Raw genomic sequence first — 13140 nt, 5'->3', positions numbered from 1 at the left:
ACTCAGCCTCTGCATGCAGCTGAGCAGAGCTGGGAGCATCTTGCGTCCTCCGGCGAGGAGTCTCCACTGCTGTCCCTGTCTCCACCATCTGCTCCTGCTCATTTGTGACATGTGACCGGCCCGGTGACAACACTACTCTATCTCGCGTTGGATCCACTGAGGTGTGTGTCTCTGCGCTGTTGCTGGGTGCGCTTGTGTCTGGTGAGGCTGTGCCCTCAGAGGCTGGAGGCTCCTTTAAGGAGTCGTCTTGCTCTTCTTCCTGGACAGTGGTGGGGCTCCTGAGGGATCTCTGGGAGAGTAGAGAGATGAGTCAGATATGCCATATGAAGAATGGGTGCACATACCATTATGCACATGATGACCATTCAGTGGCTGATGACATCAATCCCCATATGAGAGACTGATGTATGCCATGTAGCTGTATGATAGGTAATTCTGTCACCAGGTTGCTGAGATGTCCCCCTCACTCCGTCTCCCACTTCCAGCTGCTCGGCTATTCCCGAGACTCCCAACGCAGCCTCCTCTGCTGTTGTGAGGGTCACAAATGATGGAGGCCCACCTCCTGTTCTCTCCCTCTCCCTCTTATTGTGGGCTCTCTTCTGCAAGGAGGGAAAGAAGAGACAGTTGAGTGAGAGTGATGGAATGAGTGTAAGCAATGCATGGGTTACATCTTTAGAGGGAGACTATGATGGAGTGGGGTGGCAATGCCAAGTGGGCTCCTTGCACGTTGTTAGTTCATATGATTGCATTAGGATGAGGCGGAGTGTGAGGGGTGGCTAGTAAGATGGGGATGTGATAATGTAGATGGAGAGGGATGGGTGGACGTGCAAGGTATGTTGGGTGAGTAAGAATGTGCAGGAGTAGGGTTAGGAAGGCAGAATGGTGGGGATGTGATGAGAGAGGCACAGCAGGATGAAGTTGAATATGGATTTATACTCACTTTTCCAGATCTAATGAGTTCATTGAAACATTTGTGGCACCGCACCCAGGTCCTTCTGAACACATCCCTGCTGTGACCTCCTCTGCAATTTGGAGCCAGGCTCTCTCTCCTGGGGAAGTCTCTTCCGCCCATTGGAAGGAAGAGGACCTCCCTGCGTGCTCTGACTCCCTCCACAAGGATATGGAGGCAGTCATCGGAGAACCTGGGTGCAGCCATCTCTCCAACTGTTTGGAGCAATGAAAACCTCCAGTGTGCTGCCTGCACACTCCTAGTTGAACCTTCAAATGCAATGTGGCTCCTTTAAATATACCGGCTGAAAACGCGTCATGGATGACGTCATCGGACCTCCACCATTTAATTGTGCCAGGTAATGCGCAGGGCGGGCTTAATGGGTCTCATTATCGGAAAGTCATTTTCTGCAGCGAGATGGAAGCAACAATGGGGTCGTGACCCGCCACGCCGACTGCCCGCACCCGACCCGCCCAGGTACAGAGAATTCTGTCCGTTTTTATTATTTTTCAAAAAATAAACTTTGTATTTTAAATGCTTAATCAAAGGGACTTTTAATTAATTTTGAACATGGGAATGTTTATTTTTTATTAGAATTGTGTTAATTAATTAATTATTTATTTGGGGATTTCTCATAAGCTTATGGGAATTCCGTTCGTAAATAAAATCCCCATAAGCTTATGAGGAATCCCCCTTTCTAATTGGTTGGCCTGGCCCATGTGATCCCAGGGATGCTTCCAAACCGCCTGCACCCCTGGGATCTGTGGACCGTTACGCAGGCCCAGGACCCAAAGGGGCAGGATTTTCATTCAGAAGTCGGGAAGGAGGCGGGACTACAACTTTCGGGGTTGTAGTCCCGCCTCCATCGAGATGCGGCCAATCCATGCGATTTTAACTTGATTGACCTTGTTGAGCCCGCCCAGCGGGCTCAGCAGGCCAATTAAGGGCCACCTGGCATGACGTTTTGACAGATGAAATATCAGTGTTTCACAGCTGTTTGAAGCTGTCAAACACTGACGGTCTTACTTCTAACCTGACTCCTTCTACACAGACTCAGTTAGAAATCTCTCCGGCACTGAAAACTGCAGGCTGTCACTTTTGACAGTTCGCAGCCGTTCTGCTTTCTGTGCCGGTTAGATGATGGTCTCCCGAAACCTAGAGGAAGGAAGGCTAAAAAGGTAAGTACAGGTAATTTAAACTTCTTTACACACTTTAGACACACCAAACACACTTACCTTTGCACACATCACTCACCTGAACCCCGACATCTCGACCCCTCCAAGTCCCTCAACCCGACGGCCTGACTCCTCTAACTTGGCGTGGTTTGGAGCCGTCGGGAATCCCACACTTCAAGCTTTAAAATAGGGATTAGGCTAAAAACTGCCTGTTAACTACCTGTTAACAGGCAGTTAATTGGCACTAATCCCTTCCCGCCTCGGGTAGGCGGGTCCCAGTGCGGGGCGGGTACCCGTCTCCTTTGAAACTTACATGGAGGTGGGTTGGGGGCGGGATGGTGTCTGGACCCCTGAATTCGGGACTTTAACCCCCCCGCACGCCTCCAATCCCGACTCCACGGGTCAATGGAAAACGACCCCGAAGACTCTGAAGCCTGGGTGCCAGCAGGTATTTTCATATTTTTTTTCGGGTTGGAGGCGTACTCCGGAGGTATGCCTCTAACTGCAAATTTTGGCCCTCTGTTGTAACTGCTATGACATTTCATGTGTCCTTATCCATTAGAGCTTGATTACTGCAAATTAAAAAAAAAAAAAACTAATTTACATGCTAATGGCAACTGTAATGGGATTGAAAGCTGCTTGCTGTATGTTGTAAATTGCTGTTATTTACACTGGTCTGGGAAAAGTTGTTATCTTAAAAAGGTATTTTCAGTATGCACAACAGAGATGCAAATTGCAGCTTTTGATAATAACTCCCTATTCTTAAGGTTTCAAGGGCAGCGTGAGTGTTGAAAGTCCCAGAACACCATCTGCTGCAACTCAAAGAAAGAATATAGCAAAGAAAAAGATTATTTCAGAGGAGACCAAATCAGGTGCGATAACATTTTTAAATAATCAATTGTGCAGTATTAGACCAATTGCCTTGTGTACCATTGTTGGATAAGCATTTATGTTGATTTTGCATTGAATATGTTATCCTTATCCCATGTTCCCAGGAGAAGCAACCAGACAGCAATTATTAACTGGGAACCCTTATTTTTCCAAGTCAGGATTGTGTGCAACTTGGAGGGGAACTTGGAGGTGTTGGTGTTCCCATGCGCCTTCTGACCTTGTCATTCTAGGTGGTAGAGGTCGCGAGTTTGGGAGGTGCTGTCGAAGAAGCTTTGGCGACTTTCTGCAGTGCATCTTGTAGATGGTACACAATGCAGCCACGGTACGCCGGTGGTGAAGGGAGTGAATGTTTAAGGTGGTGGATGAGGTGCTGATCAAGCGGGCTGCTTTGTCCTGGATGGTGTCGAGCTTCTTGAGTGTTATTGGAGCTGCATTCATTCAAGTGCCTTGTAGGTGGCAGAAAGGCTTTGGGGAGTCAGGAGGTGAATCACTCCACAGAATATCCAACCTCTGACCTGCTCATAGTCACAGTATTTATGTGGCCGGTCCAGTTAAGTTTCTGGTCATTGGTGACCCCCCAGGATGTTGATGGTGGGGGATTCGGCGATGGTAATGCCAATGAAAGTCAAAGGGAAGTGGTTAGACTCTCTCTTTGAGTTAGTCATTGCCTGGCACTTGTGTGGTGCGTATGTTACTTGCCACTTTTGAGCTCAAGCCTGGATGTTGTCCAGGTCTTGCTGCATGTAAGCATGGACTGCTTCATTATCTGAAGAGTTGCGAATGGAACTGAACACTGTGCAATCATCAGCGAGCATCCCCACTTCTGACCTTATGATGGAGGGAATGTCATTGATGAAGCAGCTGCATATGGTTGGGCCTAGGACACTGCCCTGAGGAACTCAGTTGAAAGAACCTTGACAGAAATTATAACACAGCTAGTGGGAAATGCAGACTCTTAAGTATGTAGTGCAAGAGGGTAAATTTACTGAGCTGTTTCACCCTGCTGTACTCTACTGTATATGTACACATATGAATCCGTACTAAACTTAGAAAAATCAATGTCATATTACTGAAAACCTTTCCAGAGGTCAGTATGGCCCAGTGTTTTTGTTAAACCTTTTTATTGCCTTGTGGGGGAGAGGACAAAAGGACCTGACAAAGAAACCTCTGATAGCACAGCTATTTGCCAACATATTCTTTCTATTGTTTATATATGTAAAATTGTTGCGATCTTTTCTTTTGTTAAACAGATTTTCAACTGATTTGATTCCAGACTTTGTGTTTTTGTTGAATTATGAATACTTGCTTTCCCAACTGATCTTTATTTCACTTTTCACCCAAACTTCATATACAAGAAATATACAAAAAAAATTAACAAAATCCATATCAGTATTAATCTAATTGACTATCCTTTGTAAGTTATATTCCTAATATGTGATAGTAACATAACTTGTGCACACTTTTTAAAATGTCCTAATTCAAAGAAATCAAAATTTAGATCACAGAGGCTGGAGGAAAGTGGATGGCAATCCAGTTTCATTGCAAATATCACTTCTCATGGATGCTAAGAATTCTTGATGCTGGGGAATATGTATCTATAATCTTAGTGAATAAGTGAAACGGTGTGACTTATATATTTTATGAATCATTAATTTTGTGCCTCTTCCATAAATCTGGGCATCTGAATTTGATAGACATTTTAACAATACAATTCAAATATTAAAAAATATTTTGTGTTGAAGACAAATCAGACATTCATACTAGAATAACTAGCATTTTTCCTTTACTCAACTCCACTTTTGTGGCTTGTTTACTGTTACACATTCTCTTCTAATTGAGAGGGAGCTGGGAGCCCTTGCATGATTATTAACAAAGCTACTTTATAACTGGCTCTAAAAGAATGGAATTTCAGCAGTATAAAATACGCAAAGTCAGTTTTGCACCCACCCCCCCCCCTTGCATTGCACTCTATCAGCATTGTAGAGAATGAGTGAAATCCAGCAAGTTTAAATGTAGGTGGAGCTGGAATTGGAGCTTACTATTTTCTAGTTGGTAGCGGAGTGTTCAACTGTTTGAAATTACTCCACCCCCACCATCCAAAAAGAAATTCCACTATGATAACTAGCCACTTATTGGATGAAGTCAAATAACTTTACAAATGACAGCTTGTAAAGGACTATTACTTATGAATCTGGGTGATTAACAAATCTTAATGGCTTACATGCAATCAGTTTTGACAGGTTAATTGGCTGACTTTAAAAAAAAAACTTATTTTTACTCTTATTTATATCAATCTACAACAAATTACAAAGTAAGTTTTCAAATACAATTTAAATAGAAAGTAATCCTTATGAACTAGGATATTCATTTTAGTTCTACATTTTTAGTTATGCTGACTTAGATTGGCATTAAACTTTTTTCTTTACGAAATGATTCTTTGAATTCTATGCAGACTGTAAGTTCATTGAGAAACAGTTTTACTTTGTTTTATAAGAGATTATGTTTGGAACTGGAGAAAACTATTTTGTGTAGAATGCAATGCAAAGAGTATTTCAAAATAAGAACAATTTAACATGTATTGGTGTATTTTGGTCACAAATCTACAGTACAACAGAAATAACTTCATAAAAACTATGATAATATATGTAACAGTGATTTAGCTCTATCTAAAATTTTCAGATGCTCTATTTATATGGGTTTGAATTATTTCCAGGAACTTGCAGAATTAATATATTGATATTCTTTGTTTTGGTGTGTTTGCTGTGAATTGCTGTGTTATTTGCGGTACTGTAGATTTAACAGCTGAGGCTAGCCGAGAGCTGATGGAGATCCGAAAGGAGCTGTTACAAGAACTGAAAGAAAGAAACCAGATACTGGCTTCTGAAAATCAGGTCATTGCCCATCAGGCTCACAGCCTGACGCAACGGCTGCAAGGGATGCAGCTTAAAGTGGAGCGACTGGAAAAAGAAAATCAAACGTGGCAAGAAGCTGAGAATAGCCAACCAAGGGAAGGTTGGAAATATTGTCCCTCCTTCAATAATACAGTAGCTACTAAATGATTAAAACTTTAACTTCAAGAGTAAAATATTTATTGGTAAACATGTAATTTTGAAGAACTTTGTATATTGATTCTGCAGATGCTGATTTATACTTTTTCTTGAGCTTAATAGAAATCTATTTTCATCTTTAGCCAAGATTTTTTAAGCAATTTATTAGTGAAATTTGAGCAAATATCAAAACTTCTTTTAACTTTCTGATTATCTACCTTTTCTAGATGAAAAATCAGAACTGCTTTCACTTAGGCAACAAGCTCAGGAACTAGTAGATGAAAATGATGCCTTGAAAATGACCATCCATCGCTTAAATATAGAGCTAAGCCACTACCAAAACAAATACAGACCTATGCATAAAGAGGTAAAGAAAAGTGACACTGAAAATGGAATCTTTCTCTTTTCCTTTTTTATGTATGATTCTTCACCGTGTTGAGTTCAGTAACTTCCAAGTCATTCCCCTGCAAGCACCCCCCCGGCCCCGCCATTTAAATTTGCTCATCAAATGAATTTGCGTTCATGCTGTCACTCACTCTTCATCCAAAAACAGTATGTTGGTGGACACAGATGCCAGGCACCAGATGTAACACGATAGCAAAATACTGCGGATGTTGGAAATCTGAAATAACAACAGAAAATGCTGGAAAAACTCAGCAGGTCAGGCAACATCCGTGGACAGAAATTTGAGTTGACGTTTCGGGTCGAACCCTTCTTCAAAACTGGAAAGAAAAGATAGATCGGAGGCAGGGCTGCGATTGGACAAAAGAAGTAAAAAGAGACAATAAAAGGTATTAGAAGCTAGACGAGATGGTAATAGGCTGAGATTAGGTGTAAAGTGTACTGGCAGGGCAAGAGATAGCTGCCAGGTGTGAGAGAGAAACCAAAGGAAAGGGGGGGGGGAAAAGGAGTGGAAAAATTACAAGAAAAAATGAAATAGGGGCCGAGGTTATGATCTGAAATTGTTGAACTCGATATTGAGTCCGGAAGGCTGCAGAGTGCCTAATCGGAAGATGAGGTGCTGTTCCTCGAGTTTACGTTGAGCTTCCGTGGAACAATACAAGAGGCCAAGGACAGTGAGGTCCGAGTGGGAATGGAGCGGTGAATTAAAATGACAGGCGACCGGAAGCTCGGGGTCACCCTTACGGACTGAACGGAGGTGTTCCGCAAAGCGGTCACCCAATCTGCGTTTGGTCTCCCCAATGTAGAGGAGACCGCATCGTGAGCAGCGACCAGATGTAACACTTGGTTACAGGTGCAAAACAATCTTAATATTCAACCTCAAACAGACTGGCATATTCCCTGACCAAACAACACTGGCTGCGTGAGACCTGCACATCAGGAGCGAGCAGCAGTGTTACTAATCATGAACATTTCCTTTTTTTCCTAAGCTTTACCAATGTATTTTATCCTCATTTTCATCCCTGTGCAGCCATAATGGTCTATACTTCCTGGATATCACTCCCCAGAGGCATTGTGTGCTGACCAGTAAAAACTATTGAAATATAACCTGAGCTGGTACGCTTGCCAGTTTTTTTTTTCTACCTCCCGATATATTTTTGGCATCTGTCTCAGTGTAGGTTTGCATCTTACAATCTAGCTCAGATCAACAGGAGCTCTCCTTCTGACAGAAATTCAAGTTGGGTCTTCGAGTGCATGCCACAGCTTATAGATACCAGGAAGCATGTGCAGCTAATGTTCTGTTAGTTTCTCCCTCTTCCCCCATCCCTCCCTATGAAATTTGTGTCCCTTCTCTTCAGACTTTGGTAAGGAAGTTTTTGTATGTAGTACAATGGATACATGCTCCTGTAATAAAAATCTGCTTTTGCGACCTGAAGGATTTTGTAGCTACTTCTAGATTGGTTTAGCACAGTAGTACTGCTACTCGCTCATGAAGTGCAGGCCTCGTGCAGTCAGAAGCAACCCCAAAGTAAAGTTGTCAGAATCACAAAGCAGGCTGCCAAGGAGACCCAGCTTATAAAAAGAGTTTTTTTCCAACAGTTGATCTCAATGAATCCAGTAAGATTACTGTGGGGTTGACTGTGGCTATGCAAGACCAGAGCTTTGGGATCTGAAGATGCTACCAATCCCGAATCAGCTTTTGTTACAGATTTGTCCTTGTTTTGCTGTCAATGAATTTATCTTTTCAAACTCTGGATTTCACTGGAAGATGTACACATGAATTCATATTTACAAAGCTATTCCTGCTCTTTTTTGTCATATTTCATTTTAATCTTAAAATGTGTCAAAGAATATATTTGATTTGATTTATATGTACTCAAAAGTATTTAAATTCTAGTCTATGGCTACTTGAGCTACTGGTCAGAATTAAGATTATGATTTCTGTTAGCAAGTGCGAGTGTTAAAGCTTGCCACTTAAATTCTCCGTCCCACTCCCTCTGATCTCTCTGCCCGTGGGCTCCTACATTGTTCCAATCAAGCTCGAGGAACAGCACCTATTCTTTCTGCTAGGAACAATACTCTGGCCTTAACATTGACTTTAAGAACTTCAGACCTTAACCTCAGTTCCCATTTTCTCTCAGACTGCAGGTGCACGTAATTCCTGATTCGTGCACCAGTGCATCTGGGAATGGGGGAGGTTGCGAGCTTGTTCTTAGGATGGGGATCTCCTATTGGTACATGGCCTGTGGTGTCCTCTGCGCCCCTGGTGTCTACCTGCCTGTTTCTTCCACCACACACTCGGTCCACTGGAGCCTTCTTTGCTTTGCCAGATTTTCCATGCTCTTAATCTAGTTAACCGCAGTACTGCGAGAATGCTGCATTGTTAGAGATGTTGGCCTTTGAACGAGACATTAAACCAAAGCATTGTGTGTATATTCCGGTGGCTTAGGTGGATATTAGAGCTTCCATGGCACTATTTGAAGAAGAGTGGGGAATTCCTATTGTCCTGGGCAGCACTCGAGCAATCACCACCAATATTAGATTAAGTTAACTGGTCAATCATCTCATTGCTGGCACAGAATGGCTACTGTACTTGCCTACAAAGTCATTACACTTCAAAATGTTTTGAGGTGATAAGGTGTTTTAGCAATGCAAGCATTATATTATAAAATACTGTGCAGAAGATAGGATACATTTAAAATCAATATGTTACACTATTAAGACTTCCTGTTGTCATACCTATTTTCTGTTGTCATGATTTAGTAACGCTTTTGTGATATTTGGTAATGCCAAAAGGTAACAGTAACACCCACTGCTATTATTTTTAATAGACAATATTGTGAGTCTGCAGCCTTTTTTCTGTAAAGGCTTATTCTCCAATACCTTTTTTTATCCCCAAAGACCTCTTGACTGCTATCTCTTTTTTCAATTCCTGCTTGCAACTATTTTTTTTTATCCTCCCAACATTACCCAGAGTTTAGCTATCACACCCTACATATCCCTAGTCCTCACCACTTCCATTCCCCCTAAATAATACCTGATTACCTTCTCTGCCCTTAACTACACACTATCTGTCTCCCTTCACTGCTATATCTAATTTATCGCCTATCATTAAAAAACCTGAATACTTTCCTTGCCAGTACTTACAGCTGTCACAACTAATTTCTCCAGCTCATTTAATTACTCCTACAGCCCTTCCAAATTCTTACAAACTCAATAATCCATTTCCACAAGGCACACTGTCTCACCTACAGTGACCAGTGTTGCACCAGATCCACTTTCTTCCAAAACAACATATCCTCTCAAGTACTGTGGACAACAGCATGGGAGATTTACTGGTCTATAAATAAATATTGTGAGGATAACTAACTTTTGCATTTATTTCAGGGATCACGTAGTACTGGCCTTCCAGCATCAGGGCCACCACCACCCTGGCTTGTAAGTATATGGTAAAATTTCAGGTTTGTAAAAAGTTTATTTTGACATAAATCATTTATAAATGCTCATTTTGTAATTGTATTTTTAACCTGGGCCATGTTTTAGAATCAAAAAAATACTAAGGACCTCAGGAGGGTGTATGCCACATAATATTGATGCAGCCCCATGAACTCCCATGTAAATCTATGTCTTAATTTCTAATGTGTTGCAGATATTCTCTTTCCCTTCATCAAGTGTACATATAGGTGATTTCTCATCCCTCATGATCATGTAACGTTAAATAACACTGCACCTATAAGACGCCCGATCGAAAGTTACTTTTTCAACATATTAGTATGAATATCACTTATGATTATTTCAGGACCAGAGGCTGTCCCCTAGAATTAACATAACATAAAACTTTATAAAAAAACATATGCAGGACGAAACCATTCTTTCAGAGTACCTCAATTTTTAAATGTACATTTCCCAAGTGTTATATGTGTGTGTATATATAAAAACCACAGCAATAACATGCATATATCAAAAATTACTTATTGGGCTTGAAATTTGTCTTGGGCAGTAGTGCAAAACGTGCGATAGGGAATCACCAGCGCACTTTACACTCTGCCCATATAATAAAGTATGACTATGCCACGCCTTTTCAGCCTGCCTGGTATTATTCAATGTATTTTTTTATATCTAGTTTCAGTAAATAAATGCCTTCTCTCTCTTATAATACTCTTGTGCATGCACATAATGATTAAATGTGTGTACAGAAGTATTATTTTACATATGATCCTTCAAAGGATAGTAGAGGCACAGTAAAATGATTACTTACAAGAATTAAATCCAAACATTCCACAATGTCGTATTGTCACCAGCATCCAGCAGTGGGGTCAAATCACATAGGGAGCTTACTCTGTATACATAATGAGCTCCAGTTCTGATATTGGGCCTAATCGGGATTTGTCTAATTCAAGTAGGTGCAAATTGTGCACTGCGGTATTTCCACAGTCTTCCTGACTATTGTGGAATTGCATCCCTAGAGTTAATTCTTACCATTACTTAATGTTAAACCCTGTAATCTGTAACCAGAACAATTAAACTTTGCATACTCATATATTACTCTTGACAGAGATTGCAACAACCCACTCCAAACTGGTATGCACCTTTTTCTTTTTGTACTTTCCCAGTATTTATGAATATATGAAATACGAACATACAAAATTGATGGGCAGGAAAAGACCAGTTGGTCCATCAAACCTGCCTTGCACTAGATGGCTGAAGCATCGTGACGAAACACTTCTTTACCGCACCTCCCCCCCCCCCCCCCCCCCCCCATAGCCTTGTAATCTCCTGGGAGAGGCAATGTAATTGAGATGTTCTCTGTTGCATGTGTTTTAGTACTGCAGTGTGAAATACTGCAAACCCTTCTCATTCTAAGCTCTTTTTTCCTGGATGCTTAAATTTATAGTAAAATTAAATACAATTTGCCTTGCAGGTGGACATGAAGTACTTGTCTCCCCTTTTGTTGGCCTATGAAGACCGACTACGGGAAAAGGATGCTATAATGCAAGCACATGAGGTAAACTGGTGAGATAGTAGAAAACATTTAATGAGACTTTTTAAGGGTTTCATCCTTCCTTTTTTAACTCCCATGTGCCTCCCACAATTCTCATACATGTTAGGCAAGTGCCTTGTACCAAGACTTTTGTTAGCTGCTAGGTGATGTAAGAATGGCTCAAGGTGACTTCTACTGTGTTCTCCCTCCTACTCTGAGGGATAGGTTCCTGTCCTTTGCATACTTCCTTCTCTACCAGGCAAGTTCAGGAAAATGCTGTGTACAATCTATGTACAACAGACTCTATCCTATTACTCTACGTGCATTGGTCTTTATACTGGTTTTCAAATTCAGGGCTCCAACTTAATTTTTGAATGTTAACGTGACACATTGTCCCTTCTTCTACTCTAACATTTGATGCAGGTGATCACTCCATCCTTCTCCGCCTTCTCTCCTTTGGCTTACCTCTGTGGCACCACCCTCAATTGGTTCCACTCCTACATCTACAATGGCTTCTTCTACCAACTCACATGGTCACCTCCGGAGTGCCATTCCTCACCCCCACTGCTGCTGAAACATTTATGCCTTTGTCACTGCCAGATTTGACTTACTGGCTTCCTATGTTCACCCTACATAGACCCCAATATCTCCAAAACGTTGCCACTCCCATCCTGTCCCGCACTAAGTTTCTCATCCCAACACTTCTGTCCTCACTAACCTCTGTGGAGTTCCTGTTCCCCAGTGTATTGAACGTTAATTATTAACAGTACTTGTGATCTTTGTTTACAAATCCTTCGATAGTCTTGCGCCACCCCACCTCTGCAACCTCCTCCAGTCCTCCACTCTTCTGAGTCTGGCCTCCTTTACAACTCCCTTTCTCCATTCTACCATCCATGGCAGAGCCTTTTACTTTGTCCTTCATTCTGGAACTCTCCCTAACACCTCCCTTGCTACCTCTCCCTCCCCCATCAAAAGCCTTCTCAAAACCTACCTATTCAGCCCTCCTCCCTGATTCTTCTCACTGCTTCGTGGTGTTGTTTCCACCTCTGAAATTTAGTATGTTAAAGACTCTGCAGAAATGTAAATTTTTTAAAATATACATTCTTATAAATCAACAAAAAGTAACATTTCCAAATATTTGATACTGATTCAAACCTTTTTCAACTTAATGTTTACAATTAAGGAAAACACTTTGGGCTCGATTTTCATTGAGCCGTGGAGTCGGGCTTGGAGGCGTGCGGGGGGTTAAAATCGCAAAAACTGGCGGGCAGGACCCCCCCCCCCCGGGGCCTGGTTCCCGACTCTGAGCAATTTTAACCCAGGCATGTCTGATGGTCCCGACAGGCGGGACTGGTCTTTAAGGCCCTTAATAACCACTAAATGGCCTCTATAATCCTATTTTAACAGGCCCTTGCAAATTTAACCCTTTTCCCACGTGAAACACGAATGTGAAACCTGGCGGGAGCACTATTGGATTGCTGACCATCAACTGCAGGTCAACCATTAAAGAGGAGATTTGAACAGCCATCATTTGCAGGTGGCAGGACTTAGTGGTCTCGGGTCTGGGGCAACTTTTAGAAGGCTTAACCACACCTCTGGAAGGTTGGAGCCTCACACCCATCTCCAGTGTGACCTCCTGGGAAACCTCTCTCGCCACCTTCACTCAGCGCTTCCTCAACGGAGGCATATACCAGA

General features: G+C 42.1%; 1 protein-coding gene across 3 annotated transcripts in view; it reads left to right on the top strand.

Moving 5' to 3' along the window:
- The window catches only part of cep89 (centrosomal protein 89), a 145777-nt gene that overhangs the window by 54505 nt on the left and 78132 nt on the right, over window positions 1-13140 (top strand). For 2 of the 3 annotated variants that reach the window (XM_085991579.1, XM_085991578.1), the window contains 5 exons: window positions 2892-2996; window positions 5809-6027; window positions 6290-6429; window positions 9852-9902; window positions 11386-11469. In XM_085991579.1, the coding sequence (XP_085847705.1) occupies window positions 2892-2996; window positions 5809-6027; window positions 6290-6429; window positions 9852-9902; window positions 11386-11469 (599 nt within the window). The remainder of the gene's footprint in view (window positions 1-2891; window positions 2997-5808; window positions 6028-6289; window positions 6430-9851; window positions 9903-11385; window positions 11470-13140) is intronic. The other variant, XM_085991580.1, reaches the window with a different exon arrangement.

The sequence above is a fragment of the Somniosus microcephalus genome, chromosome 6 (assembly GCF_052327205.1).
Source record: "Somniosus microcephalus isolate GS21.2 chromosome 6, FLI_Smic_1.0, whole genome shotgun sequence".
NCBI lineage: Eukaryota > Metazoa > Chordata > Chondrichthyes > Squaliformes > Somniosidae > Somniosus > Somniosus microcephalus.
Note: the sequence above shows the minus strand (reverse complement) of the source record. Positions and strands in the feature narration are given on the sequence as shown.